Here is a 27,950-nt window from a genome sequence, read left to right on the forward strand (position 1 = left end):
GAAAGGAGCCAGGAGCACGCCAGAGGTCTTGCCTGGTCCAGCAAGTCTTACATCCAGCTAAAGCCACCAGAGGATGGTGAGGGAAACTTCACCATCAGGTCTAAGAAATCACCAGTGAGGTTGCACCTTCCAGAATTAACACACCAACTTGCACAGGAGGACAAAAGCCGGGTTGGCTCAGCAGGACCCTGCCTGGGGGGTGTGGGACAACTCCTCTTGCTGCCCTGGTCATTTGTCCCGACTTAGGGCCACACTGCCCATCACAGCACGAAACGAGAGATCCTCTGACTACCAGGGTCTAATTTTTCTCTCCTTTTCCCCCTTCGCTTCCAGAAGGGTAAATACGGAGGCTGCTCAGCTGGAGGAACCCAGAGCAGCCTGCACGTGCCATCGGGGAGGCTGTCGCAGCACAGAGCTGTGCACGTTGGAGCAAGGGAGGCACAGAGCTGTTCAATCCGGTCCTTCCAAGGGCTGTATTGTTTTAATTCCAACTCTTTGGGAGACAGCACCTCACATGCCACCAAGAACACCACCTCTCTGGTTCATTTTGCCTTTGAAGCTTGTTACCATTAATTTTAATTATTAATTCTATGTATGAGAATTTTTCTTTAAAACCCGATCATAATGGCAATGGTTATGTGAAAAAAAAAAAAATACAAATACTTGAAGGAAGGGAGCACACGCCATCCTCAAAGCCGGCAGCATCCCTCGTCCCTACCCGCATGGTTTAGTTTACAAGCTCACATCAGAAAGCCAATTTCACACACAAACACAAAATAAAAGCAGGAACACAACTTTTGATCATCCTACATCGATGTTTACTCTCGTTTCCTGTAGCCCCAGGTGACAAATCTGTCCTTTATATAGCAGAGGATCGTTGTGTTATTAACAAAGTCAACCAGACACACTTAAAACCCACGGCAGGTCTTTGCACTGTTGCCTTGTACCAAACTAAGGAATAATAATTAGTAAGCAATCAGATGTGAAACGATAAATATTCTAAGCAGAAACACTTGAAAGCAGGAGAATTTACAAGCACCTTTCTTACATATGAACACTTACGCCAAGAAGGGAGCTGCTGGAGAAGTCAGCCCCTCCAAACACAAGGGCTTTTGTTCCACCGTTCTCTGAGTTCTGAAGAAGTTCATTTTTTTTTCTTCATTTAACTTTGCCAGCCTGCCAGCTGGGTATAAGCCAGAAGGGTTACCCAGTCAGACCTTACTGCGATATATTTCCAGCGATAGTGCATCTAAGGTTTGTTTATTTCAGGATTAAAATTCAAATGGCTAGAACCATTTAAATAATTAAAGGGCAATCAGAAAACGCCATGAAACCAAACAAATCAGGAAAAGTCATGGAAACCATCAGCAATATTTAATTCAGAAATTCGTTTTGTTAGGGAACTTAGCTGAAAGAAAACAGCTGGATGTAGTTCAACCTTCTAAATTAAAACCAATCTAACAAGGTCTATAGGGATAACTCTTTCAGCTACATATTGGAGACCAGATTCACTTCTACCAAGTAAATGTAATAGCACTCAAAGCTAGAAAGGAAATTCCTCAGAACTGAGGTAGTTTCTAAGTATCAGCACATTTTCCAATTCCTTGCAAGGCAACTTAGCTATTTACAATCCATTTTTTCCCACACATAAATTTATAACTTTTTCAATTTCATGCTTCCATGATTTATTTTCTAAAGAAAAAGAATCTAGCCAGAATATCCCTATTCTACTAACAACATGTTTTAATAAATAACTGGCTACTTCTAGTAAAATTAAGCCTCCAGGATTGTTTATACTAACCAGGAATACCCCGTCATTATAGCTTTGCGGAAATTTGGTGTGAAAATAAAGTTGAATATAATGCTGACCCTGAGCTAACAAGTAATTAATGCTTCAATATAAAAATAGAAAATTATCCTTACAACACAAGGGCAGAATAGAGCAAACTCTCTCTCTCTGGATTGCTCTCCTGGCCAGATCCCAGCGTCCAGCCAGACCTAAAAACTACCTAAAGCAGGAGGAGACATGCAGAATAATTTTGAGTCTTTACAAAGACTTTGTTTTCCCTAAATTCTTTTAAAAATTATTTAATCTCTTTTCTTAAAAATATAAATTTCTTTTATTAACGAGTTGCCAGCTCCTGCCTGCACCTACCCCAATCTGCCTGCAACTCCTTCCCTTTTGCCTGATGGGAGAGGAAACAAAACTCTTGCAAAAACAAACCAAACACCCCCCCACCCCCCCTCCCACAAAGTATTCCTTTAAAAAAAGAAAAAAAAGAATTCCAGCATTCAGCTAAAAAATTTGCAAACAAGACACACATTGGCATTTGGATCTGTGAGACGACAAGTTGCTTCCAACCAAACAGGATTTACAGCTAATCGCAAGGATCCCAGGGAACAAACGACAACTCTTCTCAGCATCCGTTCTCTGTATTCTCTTCCAATTTAACCAAACCTCCAGTCAAGAAAGTACAGCCTGCTCCTGGCATTAGCGCCCTATGCAAACAGGGCACTTGGCACACTGACCAGCTCTGCCTTCCCCTTCTGTTTTACTGCATAATAAAGACAAATTACTTCCACTTCTTTCCAGATAAGGCAAGTAACATAACAGAGATAAATAGGAAGTTAACCGCATGAAACATGTTTTCTGCTTGTTGGGCAATTATTTTTTCTTCCCGTAAGATAACGTGATAAATAAAACCTGCTTCTGTACAGATATTTCTCATTTCAGAAACACATACTTGTTACAGGCCAAGAGAGGACCCTGGGGTTGTTTTTTTGTTTTCATAAGAAACATAGTAAAATAAAATTTTAAAAAAAAGTGATAAAGACACAAATGCAGAGCTAACTACAGGCTTGTATATACACTTTTGTTATCCACCTCTCACATGGACTCTTGGTGAACAGGACAGACTGGTAGTTCCCATTCCTGTTATTCCCAGAATAGCAAGGGAAAAAAGAAAATTCAGTATCTTAAAACCAGCGGCAACATAGTAAAAACTGTACACTGTTGTCCATTAACTTAAAAAGCAAAGTCCCTAGATGGTATAAAAGTGAAAGCAGGTGCCTTCTAACTTCGATAATAAAAGTCTTTTCCCTCCCCCCACCCCCCCATGCTGCACGATTATCTCCATTGTCTTTGCACGGCCGAGAACAAAATGCTAAGGAGCAAGGCTGCTTGTGATAAACCGCTCCTGGTAGCGGCAGAAGTGTTCACGTTCTTATCGCTCTTGTTGGAGTTCCCAGTGACTTCGGTGGCGTTGAACTCGAACTCCGGGGAGCACTGCTGGAGCTCGCAGCCGCTGCCGCTCTCCTCCCCGCTGCCCTCCTCACCTGCGGGAGAAAAACACACCTTGAGCGCTGCCGGCTGCAGCGCCCGGCTGCGCTTGCAGAAGGCAGCGGGCGGCAGGGGAAAAAGCAAGCACAGGGATGTTCCGATATTTATGAGATGCAAGCGCGGGTTCTCCGGTTAATGAGACTTTGGTGTGCTGTTTGCCACATCCATCTGTACCGGTGGGTGAAAAGCTTGGACGTGAGCCAGCAATGTGTGCCCACAGCCCAGGAAACCAAGCGTATCCTGGGCTGCGCCAAGAGCAGCGTGGGCAGCAGGTGGAGGGAGGTGACTCTGCCCCTCCGCTCCGCTCCGGTGAGACCCCACCTGGAGTCCTGCGTCCAGCTCTGGGTCCTCAGCACAGGACACACATGGACCTGCTGGAGAGGGGCCAGAGGAGCCCCAGAAATGATCCGAGGCTGGAACAGCTCTGCTGGGAGGACAGGCTGAGAGAGCTGGGGGGTTCAGCTGGAGAAGAGAAGGCTCCAGGGAGACCTTATTGCAGCCTTTCAGTACTTAAAATACTTAAATATATATAAAAAAGATGGGGACAGACTTTTTAGTAGGGTCTGTTGTGATAGGACAAGGAGTAATAGTTTTAACTTAAATGAGAGGAGATTCAGACTAGATACACGAAGAAATTTTTTTACAATGAGGGTGGTGAAACACTGGCCCAGGTTGCCCAGAGAGGTGGTGGATGCCCCGTCTCTGGAGACATCCCAGGCCAGGCTGGACGGGGCTCTGAGCAACCGGAGCTGGTGCAGATGTCCCTGCTCGTGGCAGGGGGGGCACTGGATGAGCTTTGAAGGTCCCTTCTTACCAAACTATTCCATGATTCTATGGGAATGACCCTCCTTGCACAGCCTGTCAGAGATGCCAGTTCCCACCCTCTTTACTAACACATGTATCCATAGCTGAAGCATAACCAGGTACCTCATGTTAGCATGAATTCCAATTAAAAAGGGAAAAAGAAAAGGGCAAACAACAGCAAACATACTTATGTCAATGAAGTCGACATCATTCCCACTGTATGCATTCTTCAGCTTGTTGGTCATCACTCGCAGAGCCATGATTTGCCGGCGAATCACCATGTCTGGCTTCGTAATGTCAACTTCTACCTCTGGATTATTCACCTGACTTGCTAAGCCATTGCCAGTCACCGCAAAGTCATACCTGAAAAGAAACCATTCCTGTTGGTACCGGAGTTGCAGCTCGGTGGGATCCCATGCCGATGTCACCCCCGTTTCCAGCCTGGGTGATATCCTGAGCCCCACGCAACCTTCCCACGTGGGAACCCGCACAGAGCCTTTCTCCGTCTTCTTATCCCATCTCCCCATCCTGCGACCTGGGCAATATGTGACGTTAAACACTCTTTTCATATACCCTGTGCCACAAAGGCACGGGAAAGACAATTTTCTGCCCAATTTGAAAAGGCAAGGAAAACCTTGGGTTTATAATAATAATGGCTTACAACAGCATAAATCAGCTCACTGAAGGCTAAATCTCCATCTCCCCTCCTTACTGGTACTGGACCTCACACACTGGAGAAGTCTGCCATGAAAATCTCTTTACAAGCTGCTGATAAACAACACCTTGGGAGGGCACAGCCATTTCTTATTGCAGAGACCCAAACCGTCACCCTGGCTGAGCGAGGCAGAGTTTCAGGCACACATACTGCAAAATTTCTGCAGCATGGCTCAGTCCTGCGTCTCAAAAATATCAAGGGTAAAAACTGTTATTACTTGGAAAAACTGCTGGAAAACCCTAGATGGCTTTATTATTTTTTTTTTAATGGAACATCGTGGATTTTGCTTATTTCCTCAGTAAGTAAACAGAAAAAAAGAAACTTCTATTTCCAAAAAAAAAAAAGTTAAGCAGTTACATAAACCATATGACAGAAAACCTTTGGCTTATTCACATGCTGGCAATTTCTTCCTTAGGGGGGAAAAAAAACCAAACTACCAAACACACAACAACAACAGTTTTGTAACTATATTTTCATAGAAAGCGTGCATGAAAACCACTGGTCCCCTCATACCACTGACCCCCACAGCAGAGAAGCGGGCCTGTCACTGGCCTCCATCTCCTTTGCCCTTGCTCAACAAGAAACACCAACTGGGGCCACTGGGGCAACTGTGCTGTCAGACAACACGAGCACCCCTGCTCTGTGGCTGTGATACAGGATTTAGTCACCTTCCCAATCCCATGAGCAACCAGTAAGAAGTTTAGGTCCAAGGAGAGACACTGTTGTCTGGATATAAAGACTCAGTTCTCTCCCTTAAAGCAAACTACCATGCAGAGCTTGGACAAGCCTTTAGCTTTGCATTTAAGCTTTCCCACCTCAAAAAAAAAATGGGGGTAATGGCAGCATGCGGTCTCGAGGGAGCTGGAGTTACTCCTGGAGGAGAAGAGGGTTTGGGGAGAGGGGCCAGTACACCAGGAAAGGCTGGGGTGGGAGGGAGAGGCTTAAGCGGGGGCGGCAGCATTGCCAAACCTGCTCTTGGCACTCCCGTTCCAGCACTCGTTCTCGTTGACGGTGCCTACAGACATCTTTTCATCATTGCAAATGTTGCCAGGGAGAGATGACCAAAATTTTTTGGCTTGCTTCAGCTTCTCTTTCACATCAGTAACCTATTAAATAAAAGAAGAAACATAGAACATAATCCAGAATACCAAATGCTCATTAGAAGTGAAGCTGGAAAGGCATTTTTTATCACAACCGACGTGGATAGGCCAGATCTTCAGGCTGCGTGTTTTGATGGTTGATTTACTTTTTTAATACAAAATTAAACAGCGTTCCTCAATCCCATATTACTCATAAACCAAGCCTTTAAAACAGGCACTTTTCTGACATAGAAGCGTTGAGGTAATTCACGTCTAGAGCCATGAGCAGATTACACCCCTCGGAGAGTTTAAGACAGCCAAGGAATAATAAGAAACCCTGTAAATTACAAATGGAAAAATGATACGCTGCAGTACACGGGTGCGAAGCGCCTGCGCAGCACCGGCAGGACCAGGCACTCACCAGTCGGTCCAAGCTCGTGCCGGCAGCTGTCGTCGGCCGCTCCTCCGGGTTGTAGGGTCTGAAACGAGCGCTGAAACCGCTTTCGGAAACAGAACGAGCAGTCCGGCCCTGGGCAAGTGTTTTTGGCTGGCCGCACCCTTGGAAAACCTACATGAGAGAAGGGAAAGGGTTTGATGAAATAGGAGGTCACAAGAGCCTCCCTTCTCCAGGCTCCAACCCCCACCCAAAATAACACATCAGCTTTATATATACTTGAGAGGGCATTAAAGAAAAAACATATCGTCGAGAATAAGGAAATAAAACACATTGGATAAATAAAGCCCGCATGTCCTCTTGGCCCATTTACCTTCTGAGACACTTGCACGCTGTTCTCCTGCATGTTCATGATTGCGTCTGAAATTTTCACATCAATGGGGTCCATGACTGACTCGATGTTGAAGGGACCCTCCAGCCTCTCTGCTACCAGCAGCATCGAATCTAACACAGAGAGAAACAAAGGCATTGAATGGAGGAGCTTCAAGAATAACAGGTAGAGCACACAGATATTAACTACGGCAATGTCACTTCTGACCAGTGCACATCTCCAGGAAATATTTTGCTCCGTTCCCAGAGCCTACAACCTCACCAGGCACTTACAGGCTGTCAGCACCAAGCCACGGGCTCATATACATCAAAAGCCTCGTTAAAGGAGGGAGAACCACCGCAGCCTGTCAACAGGCAGCCTGTAATCAGTTCCTCCCATTAGAACCAGCATTACTAACACCCTCCTTCTCCATGCTGGTTTATTAAAGGTTGCCTTGTGTCATTTGTTTTTCAAGACTGCTTTCAAAGCCACTGGCTCCCTCATGCTGGTCTTGAATACAAGACACCAACGCAAAAGGGCCCAAGATGATAACTGGTACCATCTCTCCCTTACTTTGGAAAGCTACAGGCTTTGCCGTGCCTGGGGAAGTCCAGAGATGGCACCTTCTGGCATCACAGGGACAATCTGCAGAGGACAACACAGCACAAGGGCAAACGCTCTGCGCTAATGACAGATTGGGCACAACTCCAGGCAAGGGGAGATGGAAACGTCCCTCAGCCAACACCAGGTCATTCCTCCTGTGCAGACATGCACGTCCTCATCAAATACATCATTAAACTCAGCAGCTACTGAACATCCACTGCTTCCTCTGGGAAATTATTACTGGCATTAAGGCTTTCATCTGCCTTGCATTTAAGGCCCCTCTCTGGTCCTCCCCTGGAAGGTGCCTCCAGGTTCGCACCTGGTGCTAAGCACTCGTCTCTTCTGGCCCATCGCAACCTTTAACACTCGTTTTCACTACAGTCCCTCAATCCCAAAGCACCCTGCTCGCTGGTTTCCTCTCCTGCATCACTTAATGATGCTCTGCCACAAACTCATAACTTTCCGGTTGCATTTAATTCTTCAGTTTTTCCTAGTCTGCATGAGGTGGGAGGCAGGACAGCCGAGGAAACCCTCATCCCGAGGAGCTGCTCCAGCTCCCCAGGGTACACCTGTTCCCTCCCATTAAGCAGAAATGGGCGTTTCACAGTCAGTCTATTAATTTCTCTTGAAAAGTGTTTCTCGTGACATTCATCCCCCTCCTAAGCACGGAAGGTACTTTCAACAAGCAGAAAACTTCTGTGGGCTCCAGCTACCTGTGAATGCCCTATAAAGATATTCCACATACTGAATAATTCAGTGATAGCGCTGCCTTAGTGCCCAAGTCAAACTACACTAAAAAAAAACACAAACTGGTGACAAATATACAATCAAGCTACTTGTGTATTAATAAATAACAATAATAATGACAATAACTACTACGACGACTACTAATAATATCCAAACCCCCCACAGGAATTTCAGATGCCTTCCTAGCCTGTAAATCCACTTTTTAAAGAAAACTCAATATTCCAATGATTTACATCAGCCAGGACTCGGGCAGCTCCGCCAAGATGCCGGTGTTTGAGGGGTGAACCCATGGAGGATTTGGAGCCCCCAGGAAAGCCCCTCGCCCCGCAGGCACGAGCGGTTGCAGGGCATGGCTGGAATTTAGCCATCAGGGATTACAAACAGGTCTGAACTAAAAGCATTAAAAAAAAGAAAAAAAGGTAATAACAAATGAAACAAAGAGTCTTAGACTGTATTGTCGTGGGCTCCAATAAAGTGATGCTTCAAATCTCTGAGTAATGACTGCTAGCATGAATATACCATTGTGCCGGAGGGGAGAAAAATGCTTTTGATGTGCTACCAAATGGAGACTTTTGTAAACAAGTGGAGCACAACTTAAATGTGTTCATCATTGTCAAAGCTTTTGGGGTTTTACACGTGCATAAAGAACATCCCGCCACAGTTTGCAGGAAGCTGCTTGTTTCGAATAAAAATACTACGAATAGGCAGATAATAAAACTCACAAAATGCATTTTTAAATTATTTTTTTAAAAAAAGAAAAAAGAAAAATCATTCCATTTTGTAACTACTTAATTCTCCAGAGTGGCCAGGAAAGGCCGCAGATCAATAAAGTGTTTGTGAAAGACTGAAAGGAAACATAAACCCCAATTCTTCTGGCTGTTTGGCGTCTTTGTAAACTTTGAGCCGGGCAGGCCATCCACAAGACCATGGGAATGTAGAGCGAATTGGGCCCTTTGTTAGCGGGGGTGCCATGGCGTTCCATGTATCACAGCCCAGGAATGCAGCCTCCGCTTTGACTGCCCATAGAGAAAATGCATTCGGCCTCCAGCAGAGCTGCTAAAGCTGGCGAGAAAAGATAAGGAAAGTAATAATTGCCCTTGGAGAATATATTCAACTGGAGTTCTTCTGGAGCTGGGATAGATCCTGGCGAGGAGCACTAAATGAAACAAGTTTTCATTAAAAAGAAAAAAAAAAAAAAAAAAAAAAAAGGCAGTGGTGAGGGGCTCTACCTCACTCGCAGTTCTGATTTTGGGGACATCCTGCAAACTTTCACCTCCCACCAGGAGCTGGCTGATGCCCCCCCAGCAGCCTCATTTGACATTACCAGGGTTGGCTGGGCTCAGGACAACGCTACCTGCAGAGGGGAGGCACGCTGCACCCACACCTGAAATGAAGCTTTGGGGCAACTCATCTCCCAGAAAGATTTTCCATTACTGGGGGAGAAGAGTTAACTATAAATATCAATTATTTTGCCCCAGCGCTGGTGCATGATAATTGATATTTATAAGCCACGGTGAGGTGGTTCAGACTTGCTTCAGGAAAAAAAAAAAAAAAAGAAGTCTGGCAGAGTGAAAAATGTACCCTGACCATTTATTACAAATACACAGCATGACAAAGACTGTCTCTCCTCCCTGTGATGGGGAGATAGAAGTGGATTTGAGGGGGGGGAACCAACCCACACCATATAGCGCCATCCCTTAAAGACCCTTTTCCTCCTGCATGCATTTGTCCTTGCTACTGGCATTGAGACAATCCTTGGCGACAAAGCACCTCACTCTCATGAAGGAAGGCAATTCTTTCGCATTGTGCCACCAATAATCAGAAACCCACATCTTCAGCCTCACTGTCTGACTTGAAGAACAAAAGGCAGTTTTCAGTCTTAACCCCAAGATCTGATTTAAAAAGGGAGGGAGGCAGGGGGAAAAACCTTGACCGTTCATTAAAAACAATCTTTTAAATTTTTTTTAAGGCGAAAAAAATTCTTTGCACACAAAGTAGTACTCCAGATATGCATATGGAGCCTGAATTCTATATTTTTGAGCAAACATTCGTGGGGAAAAAAAAAAAATAATCATGGCAATGAACACTGTTCATTCAGGAAAGCTCCAATCCTCCCAATAGCTTGCTTGAAACAAAGTATACCCCTGTCTAATTGGTGTACAATTGTGTCAGGAATAGAGGACTAAATAATTTAAAGATTGTTAAATGGGAAAAAAAAGAGTACAATTGGGTCATTGTTTCACATGCCACAACTTTAAACAGTACTTTTCACAAGTAAGGAAGTATAGAGTCGTCTTTTGTCAGCTACAAACTTTACATCCCAGTTTGGAAAAGTTTTACGTAAGTGACTTACATATAGACCCACTAACACACACGCATGCAGATTTCATACGCACATGCACTCAAATTCAGATATACTTGCAGCATTTGTTGCAAGTTGTCCCATTTAACTATCTTTAAATTATTTCGCTACATTAAGAACCTGGTTTGACACATAATAAATCATTGCCATAACTTAGTACTTAAACCCAGAATGCAAAATAGCATTGAGCCCATGCAGGTGGTTTTTTTTGGTTGTTGTGGGATTTTTAATTATTATTTATTTAAACTTTTAAACATACATACAGAGAGGATCTTTGTGACACATGCTCTGTCCCAAGCACCAGATCTTTTAAATTTAATTTGTCTCAATTGGCAAATTGGGATAGAACCCAAAATCTGGAACATAACCAGCACCTGTTCAGTTATTAAACTGTCTAAAGAAAGCATAGCTTAAGTTTTCAGTATCCGTACTCCACTGCAAGAATCAACCCAGAGTGCAAGAACCAAGCAAATACTGCCAATAAATGTAACGAAGCTTAATACCATACTTAAGTAATGAGTGGGCAAAGAGCCCCTTGGGGAGGAAGCACTACAAGAAGAAAGCTTTGCTTCCAACCTGGAATCACATTTATTTATTTTGTCCTCTTTAATAATCTTAATTATTGTATGCAGTCCCTGATCAGTCTTGTGTGACAGGGCTTGCTGGCTTCCCCCGAGGTTCGTTTTTTGCCGCATACCACCTACAGCAATTAGCTGCTTGTGCTTTTGTCCGTTTTCTGGCATTATGCCCTTCCCTTTCATGGGATTCCTCTCTTCTACTTGGACTAGATGTTTGCAAGTCTCCTGGCTTTGAGCTATTTCAGCAACAATTGTAGCTGAAATACTTAATATTCTCATGAGAAAGACGGCTGGGAGGAATGGGGAGGGGGAGTGTCAGCCTCCCAGAGAATGACTTGGAAACCCAATTTAGTGTCACACTTAACTCCCTATATGGAATACACAGGCAAAAAAAAAGCCTTCTGAAAATAATACCCTGCACACATCCAGTTGGCACGGGCAGCCAAGTGAAAAGCCAGTGCACAAAACAAAGGAAAACAAATTCAAAGATTTAAATCCAGCCTGAAACACCAATTATCAGCAATTTCCCTTTTTTAATCTCACAGTTTAATGAAAGGGAAATATTTTCTTTCTTACAGCTTTTTTTTCTTTTTTTTTTTTCCACGAGTGGGATGGGAAAAGCACCGCAGCCTTGTCAATAGCAGCAGATACTTTATGTGTGCACTTCATCACACATTAACTGGAGCGAAGCGACTGCTCCCAAAGGATGCTCGCCCACAGATAAATCAAGCCTCCTGGAAAAGGAGCACAAATGAAAACATTTAACATTATCTACTGCCTGTGCTCCCAAAACATGATGCATCGCCAATTCTGCTGAGCCATAACCCAAGGTAGAATTTAACATTTCAGTCTGAATTTTATGTATCGAGTAATACTGTTTATAACCACGGAAGAGCGATAACAAACAGGAGGAAGAGGATGGCAAAAGCACTCACACAGCATCACGTAAGGCCTATCGACATTTCAAAAGGATGGTGGCTGGGCGCCAAATGAGCTGTTTAAAAACAGATTCAGGCACATGTCCCATTCAATTTTTTTTTAATGTAAAATACAGGCCTACAGCTTTTCCTAAAGCTCACTACAGCTGGCAGGGAGACTCCCAGACTGCTGAGCAAGAAAACTGGCTTTGGGATGGACAGCTGTATGGTGACAACACAGAAGGAGTTTTAAGGAAAAATACAGCTTGCACACACACTTGCTCCAGCAAGTAGAGACACTCCAAACCTACAAGCACATGGCAGCTCCATCTTCCTAAAGCTTGCTGCAATAGAGGTCACTGGCACAACAGAAGTCTCATTTATTTAGAAATTAACGTGAACTGCAAAAGGTGTGCTGTGTACAGAGATGTGGAAGTAAAAGATACCCGTTCAGAAGCACCTAAAAAACCTGCCACGGCTCAGCACAGCCAACCACAAGAACCATTCAGGTGAAGGACACGGTATCAATACATACACATGTGCAGCTTTAACCCATATTGCCTTACCCATAAAGATATTCCACTCGGCGTCCAAGTCCCCTTGATTGGCCAAGCAGCCTCTCATGACATTAAAGCAGTAGTTGTAGCAGGGCTTCACCGACACCAGACCTCGGCAGTGCGGGCAGTACATCATTTTCAGCAGCGCTCGCGTACCCTGCGGCGTGGGGTTCACCTTTAAAAGAAGAAAAGGTGGAAAGGAGAAGAAAATTAGCCCTTGGCCACCAAACCAAAAACCCCATGCAATTACCCCAGAGCGGGTGGGAACAGAGCTGTGCAGAGGAGATACGGGGGGGGGTCGGCCACCGCTGCCCAGTCAGAGCATCTGGGGAGCAGATCTAGGGGTTCGGTTCACCTCCTTGGGTGTATCTGTCACTCCGGGGGTCACAGCCAGTCCCCTCCTCTGCAAAACATGACATGCACTGCAATATAGCCAGAGAAAGCTGCCTGGTATTGTGGGACCGCTCCTTGGGCTGCAAGGACGAGCACGCCATGGGGACATGAAGCATTTGGGATTAGGGAAGGCACTACAAGGCCATCAAGCCAAAACGCCTAATGCAAAGCTGCATTTTCCAAGCCGCACTGCAAACTCATGCTGAAGACGACGACGACGCTGGGATTCCTCAGGAAAAAGCAGCTGAGATGGGATGCCTGCTGCTATCCCCGCACCAAACCCACCAGCAGCGCGCCCTTCTCCTCGGCTCCTCCTGGGCGATGGCCCAGCAGGGCTCTCCAGCAGAGACCCGCTCCGTTATCTTACACTCAACTCCTGCATCGCAGCGTTTACATGACAGACACCTGGGTTCATTTAGGCTCAACACCCATCACTGAATAACGCTGCTCCCCACAACCCAAGGAGGTGACAGCTACAGCCCCTCACCACGGACAAGCCGGGAAGGCCCTTGAAGCCGGGTGGGCGCACAAGTGGAGCTGTCTGCAGCAGGCACGTCACCCCCCGAGCTCTCCACGGGGCTGTTTTCCAAAGTGACTCATGGTCATTCATGTTTGATTCACTCTCTGGCCCAGCTTCAAAACATTCATTGAAACCATTTCCACCCAGTCGGTCTGAGGAGCATTAGCTCCAGCACCACGTACTAGTGCCGACCACGTGGTGGGTCCGTCTAAAGCACCGAACAGGGAAGCTCCCTCAAGAGCAAGTTTAATTGTTAATTAGCCACACATGAAAACAGTAAATTAAGATGCGGTCGGAGATCCACTGACAAAATAGAAGCTGTCTCTGGTGTTTTAAGCAATGTGCTAGAGACTTTTTGTAAAGCGTTTATGGAGAGTGCTCTAAATAGGGTATAATCCAAGACTGTGCTCGAGAAGGAGACAGACATGCAGCCTCGAGGAAGAGAGAAGTCATTCAGTACAAATGGCTGGAGATGTGGATGGCCTCCACAACTCATCTGCTGGAGGTCTGGAAACCAACTTCATGGCAGAGGGTGACAGGACTGAATGGAGATGAACGTATGCAAAGACCACCTAGTACCACCCATGTACTGAGGACCTAACTATTGCAAAGCCCATCTCAGCATGAGGGCTACAGAGAAACAAAACATGATCTTCTGGTGCAAAAACCAGGTGGCAGCACATGAAACTGCGAAATAACAGATTTTCACAAAAACCAGAAAGCAAAACACCTACCTCTCCGGTCAACTTTACATCTCTTTTTTTTCCCCGTGAGGAGACTGTTCGGCTGAGCAAAAGGAGACTCAATGCAGAAAGCTGTTTGCAGTGGTGGGGGAATAAGATTCAGATGCTTCAGAGCACATATGTGTGGGTGTGTGTGTATATATATATATATATATATATATATATATATATTTGTATTTGGAAGGTGTAGCAGGAGCCCCAGCAGAAAGCTCCCTATTGGGCAATTGTAGCTTTAAAGAAGAGCTAAAGCAACAGAAACCAGCTAAATCGCATGATTTCTAGTAGGAAAACTGAAAACAGACAAATGTAAAGGTATTATCTGCCACCCAGATGGTGCAGTCCTTGCATAACAAAACGTTGCAGTGGGGGGAAGAGGGAACCGAACAACATCTCACACCCAGAGACAGAGCTCTGAAGGATGCCCCAGTTTAGTAATTTCTCTGATAAAAAACTCTTCCTGTGTCACTTGGCGGTAGGTGTCAGGACCTCCATACTTAGTCCTGAGGCTTATCAACAGATCCTGGCTGTCCTGCCACTGCTGGTCCTCAAAGAATTGCCAAGCATCCTCCTTGGGAAGAAAATTAGGAAAAGCTTGACAGCACCAGCCAAGTGCTAGAGCAGTTTGAAGGAAGACAAGGAGTAGGAGACTTCTCCAACTCTATTGTGGAAACCTGCGGCTTTATGGAAGGGATTGCACGGCAGCGTGTTGCAAAAAATCACCCACGTGGCAGTGACCCAGGAGGCACCTTCCCATCTTTGGTTCCTGGCTCACCCCACCAGCGCCTGCAATCCTGCAGCATCCACCCCACTTTGATATTTCATAGGGGTTGAACTTCATGAATCCCAGCAGATGCAGGGGAAACTGAAGCTGCTTTCCCGCATTCCACAGCGGATGACAAGGGACCATCACTCAGATTAGGTTCTTTGAGCAGAGACCCAGGATGATTTTAAAAGCAAATGGAGTTTTGCTTCCTTCCCTACGTAGATTTACAGCTCTAAGCCCCACACAGAGCTGAGCAAATGGGGTGATGAAAAGACAAACCCAGTCTGCAATGACAGCCAAACTGAGCCCTGACTAGGGATGGACATAACCCACAGGGAAGCTGCTGGTTTGCAGTGCAGGTGAAGAAGACAACGAAGGGGAAATTATCAGTCCAGATCTGGCATTTTATGGTGTCAGAAAGCAACAGGAAAGCACAAGCAGAGATCAGCTCTATGAGAGAGCTTCGAGGTAGATTATGAGCAATTACACCTCATTACAGCAGGGATAAATGCTCAACAGCTGCGTATCACTGCAACAAGAATCTTAACCCCTGGCAAGGGGTCTGTACCCAGTCCAGACCAATTCTGGACCTGTCAGTGGGCTGTGCCATATGTTGCACTGGCAATTCTTCACAAGCTTTTCATGTTCGCTCTGCCACACCAGGTGCAAGCTCTTAAAACACCATTGTATGTAACAGTAAACCCAGATATGCTTTGTTCTGGGGTTGTGTTTATCTTGGAAAGCAACTCAGGTTCATTCAAACCCTACTCTAGAATGACCCTCAAAACCAAATAATCTCCTTCCTAATAAAGAAGAGTCGCAAAGAAAACTTTATTTGCTGAAGAGGATTTACTCTAGTAGATCTGAGCACAGGTAGTAGTAACAATGTAGTGCACAAACCCTGTAAAAGCTTATAACAGAAGTAAATGCACTCCAACCCCTTCCTTTTATCTTATGAAATTTATTTCCTTTCCATGGCATTCCACACCACTGCAGCAATCCATCACCCTGTGGTTTCATCATGTAAATTACAATTTGTCCACATCTATATGCTTTGTCAAACGTGAAGATTAAAAGCTGCTAACAGATGTGTTTTGGCACCAATCTTCACATTCGTATCAAACTTGCTCTTTACAAATACAGATTCGCACACAATCCACAAAAATTAAGTGAAAAGCAAACCATTCTGGGCTTAACCCAAATGTTTCATACCAAATTTGTTAAGATACCTCCCAACTTAGATTAATTGGTGAAGGTACAATCACGCTCTTGTAAAAATGACACGTTCTCCTTAAAATAAAATTTTTTTTGTTGGTACCTTGTTATATCCATCCCATTTCGGAGTCTCGCATAAAGGAAACTGTTTGCCCTATGTCCTTAGACTTTTCCAACTTGTTGGCAATTGCATCTGGATGCACACATCTGGTAGAAACTCCACCATTAAAGCACACAGCTACCAAGTAAAATGTCAACAGCCTATCACGAAGCCACCAAAACTCAAGAAAAACTAATCTGTGCAAGCAGATAAAGTTCAGAGAAGCAACCAGTTTCTTTCTCCCCTCCTTCCCAAGGCAAGGAATACCTGAGGAAGGATGACAGAGCTCCAACCACAGACAGTCCTGTGGGGAGCTCCCACCAGCTGCCAAACAGCCACGGCCACATTTTATTCTCTCACTCTACCCTCAAGTTTACATTAAGAATGTTAATAACAACATTTACAATCCTGTCAACTTTAATAACTATTTATAATAACACTGATAACTCAGGCTTTCTTATTTTCCAAGCTTGCACAACAACAGTGTTGCCATGCCAGCAGCACAGCCGCCAAAAAACATGAAAAAATCCAGCAATTCGAAAATAAATGCAGCGAAATTACTTTTGATTTATATGGTGTTCTTGTGGGGTTGGTTTGTTTGGTTTTGGGGTTTGTTTGTTTGTGTTTTTAAAGAAAAAAAAAAACTGAATTAGGGCATAAAGAAGACCAAAGGAGTAACTCCACAGTGACACGGAAAGATGATTCCACGATTTCAAAAATCTAACTTCAAAGCTGACTGAAGGACTGTGGGATACTCCAGGTAAGCAGCCAATTTAGACAAGTGAAGTATAACTGATTTTTGGGACTAACGCAACCTTACTTGCATCATTTTTTCCTTCACTCAGTGTTGTGTGAGAGCATCATCTTGACACATTCTAGTCCAGATGTTCCGCTCACTGTGAAGCAGAAGATCACTTGGGCGGCTCTTGGTTTGCTTCCCCACCCCAAATATTCCAACAAAACTGTCTTGGAATTAACTACGCATTTAACCAACTTCGCTGGCCCGATGCTAGCACATGAATAATTTAGCAAGCATGTGGTTCGACCACAGATTTTGGCCTCTGCGGTCTTGCACAAGGGAGCACATTTAGGATCGATACTTGGGAACCGTATGGCTCTGTGCCTCGGAGACATTTGCTACCCACGGTGATGCGTGCTGCTGCTTTATCCTGCTGGTGACAGTCACCTCTGTGTAAGGAAATGTTCAAGAGTATATTTATGCTCGATTTCCTACTTACAGCTCCCTCCCCATATATGACATGGCCAGAGAGGAACAGCAGAGCTCCTGAGAATCACAACACCCATCACTCAACCTGCTCAGTCTTACTATTAACATGCCAAAAGAGGAGAACCATGTTCTTATCCTGCCCTGTGGCACCCCCAGCCCATGCCAGGCAGAGGGGACTTCAGTGCCAGGCAGACGCCTTTTCCACCAAACGCTTATCGAGAGATGCCAGGGTCAGCATCTCCTGCTCTTGGTGTCCTCAAGACCAATGCACCTTTCAAACAAAGCTTGTTCTCCAAAGCACCTGCCTCTCCCCAACCCAGAGACACAGCAGATAATTAGGAGCGTTCCGTTTGCTTTAAGGAGCAAAACAGCCAGGACATTTATCTTGGCAGCTACACTCAAAAACTTCCTTAGTTATCCCTCACATTGTTTTCAAAATTAGCAGCAGAACCACAGTGTGGGGGGAGGCAAAGAAAAAAAAAAAAAAACACACACACCACACACGACACCAACAAAACACACACCAAAAAGCACCCAGTGGACTGAAACACTCCTGCGTGCTGCCATCAGCTCCAACCCCACAGCCACATCCACGCACACTTCGCAGCCTGTTAAATGCGCGATGATTGCCGCTCCAGCATGCTTTGAAGGCTCTGCCAGTGCAGACCCTCAGATGGCTGGAGCTGAGGCAGATGCAGCCACATTCTTGGCAGGTCTTCTCAGGGTCACCTTTGATGTGGAGAAGTGCTTGGTATTGTTTTCTGCATTGATGTTTGCCCTTGGCACGTGGAAGGCAACGTCCTTGTGCACAGCAGCCCCCTCGGTCTGGCCCCCATGGCTTGCAATTTGCTGCCTGGACAGCACTGCTTCTTCAGAGGCCCCTCTGCAACATTAAAAGGGCTCCTTGGCTCTTCTGGCAGGTTCTCAGCTCCCCATGAAGCAGCAGCACCTGCCCCCCTTCTCCTCCCAAGAGATGCAAGGAACACATTTCATTTCTGTCACTTCCCTGGGAGGGTTTGCTCTTACGCAAAGGGTGCCCAGCTTTGTTGGATATAGGAACATGAATTTTTTCCTGAAAAAGGATTAAGGGTATGTTTCCCTCAAGTCAAACAAAGGGCAAAGATCACACAAAGAGAAACTGGACCTTTGCTCTCTGACAAGACTTTTAGATCCTCAAACGGTAATTGCGAGGGGCATAACATTTACTGGAACAGGAGCTCAGTGCCCTAATATTTTTGATGATATAGGTCTTAATTCTTACTCATTCAGTGTTTTATTATTTTCATCATCACTTCTCCTAAGCTGATGTCTGGTCCATGTTCAGCACCCACACTGAAAAGGGCAGGAGCCATGGTTCAGGAGATGCAGCTGGAAGTAAGGGAGATCCACAGGCCTGTGGGGGGTTGGTTTATGCAGGTTCATCATCTTGTACTTGATGGATGTCTCACTAGAGATGAGGCAGCTCAGAACAAAAAGGGTTAAAAACCCACCAGGCTCTCATTCCAGATTTGGCGTGGCTGTGGGAAGGCAATAACCTGCCTGCCTCCTCTGCAATTCTCTTCCATCAGTGGTTTGAAGAAGATTCCCTCCTTGGCTGCTATCATCACACTTCATTAGGATGAAATCCTATCGTATCTCTGAAATGCAGAGATACGAAGGAAGCTGAGGCCCCTCCACCCACTGCAAACATCTCCAGCAGCTTCCTCTCAGATGTTAACATCTCTTGAGAACAGCAGAAGACAAGGCAGATGTATTCCTCACATGAGGCTGTGCACTATTTCAGATGGCTCATACCTGTGCTTCCAAATTCAACACCATTTCTTGCATACAACCGAAGTTGCTGCCTGTCCTGGAAAAACAGGCAGGGTTCCCAAGGATGGGCTGGAAGCCCCTTTCCAGCAGCCCAGCTGCTTTGGTGGCAACCACTCTTCGCGTGGCTTTCAGCATGCAAATGCTTGTCGGGGAAGCAATTCAGGAACCTCCAGAGCTCCCAATGGTTCCTCAAATGAGTAGACACCAGGGCAAGAGGGAAAAGTGGTAAAAGAACCCCAAAATGACCATTGCAACTGCAGCAACATCCCATCCACACGTCCCTGGCTGCAGCCCTGCAGAGATATGGTAACAGCAACGCAGGGACTTGATGTCGCATGTCCTTCACACCCCTCTGCTGCTGACCTCCAGCCAGACCTCACCTCCCAGCCTTTGGGTCAAGCGGGGTCCTCCTGACCCTGCAACACGCTGTCAGGGGGCTCAGTCCTTGACTTCACCACCTTCCCCCCGACAACAGGGACCTCCACCCCATACCTGTAGTTGACCTGCACCCAAGAAGCCACTGGGCACTTTGCCCCCAAACGTGTCATGACCCTGGCCCGAGCTGCAGGTTTAATTGCATATAATTAACTAAGGGAACATCTCTGAAGCTTGAGAACTTCCCAGTTGTAGATTCTCACCCTTTTTCGGTCACTCTGGGCTCTGGCTTGTATTTGCTCCTTTTTTGCACCCCTGGCTGAGGGGGAGGAAATGTCACTGCTGGCAGCAATTTAACCCGGCGGATTGTAGTGCTTGTCGAGGGCGAGTGATTAGGGGATGGGCAGATTTCCATCTCCCGAAGGCGAGGGCAGGGAGGTCAGGGAGGAGGCACCAGGCATCGGCAGGCGATGGAGGGAAGGGCGGGGGGCCCCCCGCTCAGACGCGGGACACATCTCCAGCAGGCAAAAACGGCATCCTGGGTTTTCTTCTTGAATCTGCCGTTCAGGATGGATCTGGAGAGTTTTGTACTTTTTTGGGTCCGAAGGAGGGAAATTGAGGGGTGAAGACTTGAGCATCAAAATTGTGGGGTTTTGGGGTTTGAAAAGAGCCTGTGCTTTCTCTCTATTGTGCGTTTGGGCAGCAGCACACAGCTTCTGATCCATCCAACGCCAAATTAAAAGTTACTTTCTAGCATTCTGGCTCCGAAATCAAGCTTGCTTGCAGCTTTTCAATATTCCCTCTTCTTTCCCCCCTTTACTCCCCAACTCACACAAGAACAATACCTTTCTAAATTCACGTCCCTAGCGAAGATGTAAAAATATACAGGATCATTAAAAAGCCATCAAGGCTGTTCTACTGTAAAGTGCTCTTTGCTCTCCTGGTAACACCCCGGGAAAGTAAAAAGCAGCTAGGTCTCGCAGTAGGTTGTATTTCTCCTCCTGAGGATTTTCAGTTAAGCATTTTTAACTTGCTTGTTACAAAACACAGTAAAACTAATATGCATTACTTTGGACATTTTTTCATAAAGAAGAAAAGAATTTTTATCTCTCAAGTTAATCCCTGGTATAAGCAGTCATCCCACTACAACTCCTGAGTAAAATAATAAGGAAGTAAAGTTAACAGAGTCATTATATAGAGCTCAGCAACGCCAGACTAATCTATATGTAATGCGGGAAGCCCCAAAACACAACCACAAAGCATCAGGCATTAAAACATCAGCTTTTAAACTTGCGTATAGAATTTCCCCTTGTGTCTTGTAGAAATGCGATGTTAGATTTCCACTGAATGAGATTAAAACAATATAGAAAAGATTATTGTTATTATTTAGCTGCAACTAAAACTTAGGTATTCAGCAGCAGGGACATTTGCTACCACTTCAAAAAGTCCATCTGTTGCAGAATTTCCAGCGCAACTTGTGAAAGTGAAGTGGAAAGTGTGGTAACTGTGATCGTCCACGGCGCGTGTGCTATTTTTGCAGCTGAGTGGGTCTCTGGGTAACCTTCCACACTCAAGCAATTAATTCTAGACTTGAAGGCAACTCTACACTTGAGGATCTTCAAAAGGGAAAGAGAAATCACGATGCCACCTCAGGTTCACGACTCTGATTCGTAACAGATGCGGAGACCATAGCCCTCGTGGTCCCGTGTCAAGTCTGGAGACGTTTTGATGAATTCTGAGCAGATGGAGCATAAACACAATCCCCTGCTCATGCACATTTACTGCCTATCAAGTGATTGCACATTCCCGAAAACCATACTGGGGCTTAGCGGATGGACCCCCCACCCAAATACTTCATCCACACTCTCCAGCAGTGAAAACTCCATCCCCTGACCACAATATCTGCCACACGGCCAGAAACACAAGCCACCACATCTGAAACCACAGCCAAGAGGTTGGCAGGCTTGGCCAGTGACCTGGTACAGAGATAAGATGCTTGGCCCCACCCAGTACTGACCCTTCCTCCCACATCTTCTCCACCCCAAGGCTGGAGGATTTTGTGGTCTTGTAGAGGGTCCCCATGTGTCACCCGTGGAGCTTCACAACACCCATCCTCAACCAGCAGCACACAGACACGTCTCATGCAAGAGTCATCACTATTAAACGGGGACTTGGGGTGTCCCAAGGACCGTAAGCTTGTCACTGCCAACTTACAACTTGTTCCTAGAGCCTCGATATATTAGTACAGCAACTCTTTCCTTGCTCATATCCTCTGCCCTATCACACACATGTAGGCTTATCACAGGCTGTTTTTCTCATTTTTCTTCAAGAAAAATTAGGATGGAAGCAGATTTTTTTCTTTCCAGAGAAACAGTATTTTAAACACTATTCCTGCAAGTCAAAGCAATTTGAATTATTATCTCACTTAAAGCTGCTTATGCTGCCTCCAAAATTGCTTTCTGCTTCTAAGAGTACCTGAACAGCTATTCTTTTCTGGTTGTTTTGGTTGGGTTTTGTTTGTTTGTTTTTTGTTGTTGGGGTTTTTTTATTGTGTGGTGTTTTGGGTTTTTTTTGGAGGGGGGGTGTTTGGTTGGTTGGGTTTTTTTGTTGTCGTTTGTTTTTTTCTTTTCTCCTTCCCTTCCCTGGCACTTTGGGTCATTCAAACTACTGCCTGCCCTTTCAATCTGGTGTTTTACTACTCTGTAACCAGGTAGAAAGGAAACCTCTCTGCCCGATTAAATGATTATACTAAATCTTCTATAGCCCACAGGAAATTAACTGAGTTTGTTAAAAGGAAATCACTAATATCTGCTATCTTACACAACCACTTTAAGGGGATTATTGACTACACCTGTTCCCTATACCATAGAACTCAGACTAAAATTAAAAACAAATCTCATGTCAAAAAGAAAAAGTCACCCCACCTAAACCACTCCAAAGTGGTTTATAAGAGGGAAGTAAACACTAAAGTGACCAACACGTCACATCTGTTTGACCCCCCAAAAAGCAACTTTACCATAAAGGGCTGAGCTCTAACTCATGCTGCGTGTGTGGCATCAAGTACAACTGGCTCCTGCCCTGTGCGTATGGCTCTGGCTCACTGTTATCATAAAAGTGCTGTTTGCTCATGCTCAGCCTCTCCCTGTGCCTGGCAGCAAGGAGCAAATCATCAGCTGCTCCATAACAGATGCTCAGAGCATCCATGACTCGCTGTAATTTGAAAGCAATATTAAGAAGATACAGCCATTAGATGAGCAAACATGGTTATTTCCACTGCAGAAGGTATTTAATTTCCTGCTCGTTGCTGTTTCCTAGACAAGAGGACAGCATCAATCTGAGGAACGTCCCTGCTGCTGGGCTGCAGCACTGGATGGTGGTGTCCCCAGAACGTGACTCTACCATGCAACAGCATAGCCTACATAGATGGACTTTGGTCCCACCTGTGCTCAACTACCACCAACACCCTTAATATATACCCAGGACAACAGGGAGAGATGCTACCACCCACCACGGGTCCGTGGGACATTGGAATAAGCACGAGATGGGGCTCACCGCGGACACTTTGCTCACGACGTCCCTCGCGACGGCGAGGCCCTGCGCAAAGGTGCGGGCGGCCACGAACGCTCGTGTCACTTGTAGCTTGAGCTTCCGCGGCACGTCCCCGAAGGGCTTCAGCTGCTCGGTGTACTTGCTGACGCACTCGAGGTACTCGTCCGTGAAGTGGTATTGGGGGTTGACCAGCCGGAACATGCGCTCCAGCAAGCGCGCCCAGAACTCGTTGAGCATCTCCTCCAGGTTGACGTTGCCCCCCACATAGTACCGCTTCAGCTCCACAAAGAGGTCCTTGAACAGCTCCGAGTTCTGCATGTACAAACGGCCGTACGTCCGCACGAACATGTCGTTCAGAGACTTCTCTGCGTTCTCGAGAAGTTCTTTGAAGAACTCTAGAAAAGAGCAAGAGAAGACAGGGTAAACATGGGCATTTGGCTCTGCGTTCACACACTTCTACAACCATTGCCATCGCTTAACTGGAAAATTCAGCGCAATGAGACCATCACCAAAATGAAATGGAATGTTAAAGGACTCTCTAAAAGTTTTCAAACAAATTCTCTATCTCAAAATTCTTCTCTTCATAAACCAAACCCTGCCACTCTCTTTCCAGATCAGAAGGCTTGCATGAGTGAAATCTCCTTTGATGCAAATCTGAATACCATGACAAAAGCCAGCAAAATGAGGAAAAAAAAAAAAGCCAGCTTGGGTTAGCTCTCCTGGCTGTGTTCCCCCCAGCTTTTGGTGGAAATTAACCCTGTCTCAGCCAACCTAGCACAATTTCTTATGTTACCATTCAGCCATCTTAAAAGAAGTCATTTCAAAGCACAAGATTATCAAAAAACAAAAAGAAATGAGTGGTCTTTCATTAAACAGCCATTTTGCACAAATGGGTCTTTCTTTTCAGTTCCTGTCAATCCATTTTCTGAAGTGATGACAAAACAGCCTCAAAAATTAACAAGTTTTAGTACATTTCAAAAACAAACCCAAAAATCTACCTGCAGGTTCTTTCTCCTGTCTTGCAAGTTTGTCAGCTCTCGGGGCAAGGCCTGCCTCTAATTACTTAATTGGTCCTGACTGCAGACTGGGATTTAGAGATTTTTGGCAGTACAAAAAATTCTCACACGATTAAGCCAGAATTTGCTCAAAATCCAAGGGCTAAACACTTGGCACAAGAACAACAAAGAGATTTCTCAGATGACAGCAGCCAGACAGGGGCCCTTGGGTTTCAGCACTTTCGAAAAGCAGACCTCCACTTTGGTTCACGCTCTCAGAGCACCAGCAGCCCGGTTCCGGAGGGCAGCCGCTGCCAAAGCGCCGTCACCACATCTTGGCAGTGCCACATACATCTCCAACACCGATAACGAGCTGACCTGATAACATCTGGCACATCAGATGCATCTGCCAGGTCAGCTTAAAGAACATCCCCCGTTGAGACCGTCCCACCAAAGCCTTGGGTCTAAGCAAAGACCGCCCTACTGCAAAGCCTTTGCCTTGGAGATTGTGCGTAGATGAGTGAAATCAAAATAAAAAAGTAGGGAGAGGGTCCACTAAGTCAACGGCACAGCCTCTCCACCGTCATGCGCAGTGCAGGCAGGGAAGCATCTTATTTTCTGCATGTCACCAGCAATCGAGCAGCCCGACCTCTGCTTTTCTGTGACTCATATTTAATAAATATTTTTTTAATAAAACACGCCTCTGTGGGTTTTTTTTTTTATCCTCAAAGGAGTAATGTTTAGAGCCAGAAGTTGTTGTTGGGGGGGGCGGGAAGGGGGTAATATTTTGGCCCAGTGTGAATTTAAACCTTGTTAAAAAGTATTAAAAGTATGCTGAAGTTCAGATTTTCGTCTTCGAAGTGCTCCAGTACAAACAAAGCCTAACACAGAAAACATTTTCTGGAAAAACTGAAACATTCTTTGAGTTCCTGATGAACAAAGTCATGGGGCTCAGTGCCTGACACGGCTGTATATAATGCAGCCTCTTAGGAGCACAAGAGAAATGATCCAGGGAAGAAGAGATTGATTTCAAACACCCGACATGTCCTCTGTCCAATATCAGCAGGAACCTCCACGTTCGTTCCCATGACTGGCATTTCCTCTCCAGGAAGATTTTTTTCTGTTGAGTTTATACTACAGAGATTAGCTTGGTGTATATTAATTTCTAATTCACTTAATCATTTTGAAGGCTCACTTCCTTCCTTTGCTCAGACCTTTTAGCACCACCAAATAAGTTGTTTATTTAAATATGTTTGTGCCAGGCACAAGAGCTGGCAGATGCATCAGCAAGTTCTTCAAAAAGAATTAGATTTTGAAATTATATTGATGGAAAAATCTATTAAATAGTTCCAACCACCAGTCTAAAGGAACCCAAACCAATGTTCTGAGCCAGGAAAGTAATCTCAATTAATATATCCATATTACCATAACCAATTTATTCTCCTGCCTAAACTCATTTTATTGGTTACACTTTCAAGGGGGAATTCAATAAACTGTATCCCAGATTTAGAGCACTTCATCTCAGCAGTCTTTCATGTGGGCTAGAACCAGGTATGTTTATTAATTATCCTAAAAGCAACCCAAAAAATTGCAACCTAATTAGCAGCAGATACCTGTGTACCTGCAGTCTTCCAGCCAGGAGCTTTTCCTTGCCCAAAAGAAACATAAATAAAGGAAATGAAAACTTTCCACCAAAACCAGCCACTTCTAGAACCCCAACACAATGCTGCTGAAGGAATCACCACATACATGCAAAGCTGTCATCTCTGGCTCAAGCACCGGCCAGTGTTTTCATAGGTAGAAAATACCCATTTCTCAAGTGCCACTTTCCAAATAAGAAGAGGACGAGGACAGAGGAGGCTGCGTCTGCAGCCTGGAGTCAGCACCCACCCTCCCGCCCCGCAAAGCATCCCTGCCAGCACGTGTCTGCATCCCAAACCATGCCGGATGGGATGCCCTGGTGACTGTCACTGGCTTGGCCCACGGGTGGCCTCGCTGGCACCCTGAGGCTCCCGGGGCGGGGATGCGGTTGGGAAGGTGCGCAAGAGGGATGCTGAGTATGGTACCAAGGGCAAGGGGCTGCCCCACACCTGCAAGATGGGATGGACCCAGCGGCAGGACATACAGAGCAACCAGCTGACATCTTCCTCCGTGCAATGCACAGCTGCTGCATTAGCACTCTTAACTTGGTCAGCAGCAGGGATAAAATTTTATATATATATATATATACACACACACATATATATATATGATTTACTCTAGCTGTTGGCATACTACAAGTCTGCATGCTCAGTTTCTGTCTCTCCTTCAAGAAATCAGCTTGGGCACAGCAAGGAACACTAAGCTTCTCTTTGTGCAAATCATAGGCATAGAAGTCTGCAATGAAGAGAAGAAAGCCCAAAAGTCCTTTTTATGACTTAAATGCTAATCTGACTAGTAACTCCCTACATCTAATTAGATATTAATTCTCCCCTTCACAGAAACAAGCTGATTAGCAAACACCAATGTAACCCAGCATTAACCTTGCCACCACAAGAAGAAAAATGGCAGGTTCCTCTCTTACATCTTGACTGTTTGCTGGGTAAAATAAATGACTACCTTTCATTTGTACTAGAAGTTGACTTGTTCTCAAACAAAGCAAACACACAAAGGCCTCGGTTGCTTATTTTACAGCACTGTAAAAGCACGTTTTACAGCTGTGTTGCAAGCAATCTGTACTCATTAAATTATCACTCTGACAGGCTTCCTGTGAAAAGCTGTCAAACGCAAACATTTTTCACAGACGACAAATCATACTTTGCCAGTGCTCTACCAGACGCTGCTATCCTGAAGGATGGTGGGCTCCTTTTTCCCTACCAGTTATCTTGTTTAAACTCCCAGAACAAGGGCTGGCCCCTCTGTCGACAAACAGGCAAAAGCACACACAACACCGGGAAGGGCTTCACGAACTGACCCACCGGAGCAGCACGTGGCTTAAGGGTCTCCCTAGTCCTCCTAGCTAAGAGTAGAGTGTGGAGAGATGTCTGGGTTACATAGAGAAAAATCACCGCTTTGCTCTGTTTAATTTTTTCAGGAAGATGCTGGGGCTGCCGGAGGATGGACCATCAGACAAGGCGCTGGGGCTAACGTGGTTCAGCCAGCTCTGGTCCCACCTGGTACGGAAGCAAGTCCACATTTTACTGTTTCAACCCGTCTCATCTAAGCCCTGCTGATGCAAAGTCATCTCATCACTCGGGGTGATGACGCTCAGAAGGACGCGCGCGGGGGTGAGGGTACCAGTGCGGCAGAGCGCAGCCGAGCTGCCCGGCGGGACCAGAGCCACAAAACCTTTCCTAACGCCAAGAAGAAAGTCTAAAATTTGTCCGCATTGCAAAATAAATTCTGTGGACGCTACAGACTTTGATGTCCAAAGGAAGATGACATTTCCAATGCAATTAATTTTTAGAGATAGAAAAGGCAGTAATCTGCAGTCAGGCAATCTACAGCTCTGGGCTCTGTTTATTCTTCTAACACGTTTTAATTTCAGGGTAGAATTTCAGTGCTCAACACTCGACGAAAACCTAAAGACGTCATGAAACAGTAAGAAAGACTGGATGCAACATATCTGGTATTTCTCTGCAATAGGAGTCCTGGAAAAAAAAAAAAGTCTCTGCTTTTGAACAAACCCTTCCATAAAAGAGCACGGTGGGAAAACATAACTGTAGTTACTCGGCAATTTCCTTTTTTCAGGTAATAAGATGTATTACCCATTTGCAGCTTGAGGGCAGACCAGCCCTGCCAGTAACCCAGCA

General features: G+C 45.4%; 1 protein-coding gene across 1 annotated transcript in view; it reads right to left on the reverse strand.

The window, feature by feature from the left end:
• Positions 1 to 795: 795 nt before the first annotated feature.
• GPC4 (glypican 4) overlaps positions 796 to 27,950 on the reverse strand; it is a 67,298-nt gene continuing 40,143 nt past the window's right edge. The window contains exons 3-9 of the mRNA XM_065643449.1: positions 23,168 to 23,559; positions 12,476 to 12,641; positions 6,706 to 6,836; positions 6,360 to 6,506; positions 5,829 to 5,965; positions 4,332 to 4,507; positions 796 to 3,336 (exon numbers count right to left, since the gene is read on the reverse strand). Of these exons, the coding sequence (XP_065499521.1) occupies positions 3,128 to 3,336; positions 4,332 to 4,507; positions 5,829 to 5,965; positions 6,360 to 6,506; positions 6,706 to 6,836; positions 12,476 to 12,641; positions 23,168 to 23,559 (1,358 nt within the window). The 3' untranslated portion in view covers positions 796 to 3,127. The remainder of the gene's footprint in view (positions 3,337 to 4,331; positions 4,508 to 5,828; positions 5,966 to 6,359; positions 6,507 to 6,705; positions 6,837 to 12,475; positions 12,642 to 23,167; positions 23,560 to 27,950) is intronic.

Source organism: Caloenas nicobarica, chromosome 12 (genome assembly GCF_036013445.1).
Source record: "Caloenas nicobarica isolate bCalNic1 chromosome 12, bCalNic1.hap1, whole genome shotgun sequence".
NCBI classification, from domain to species: Eukaryota; Metazoa; Chordata; class Aves; order Columbiformes; family Columbidae; genus Caloenas; species Caloenas nicobarica.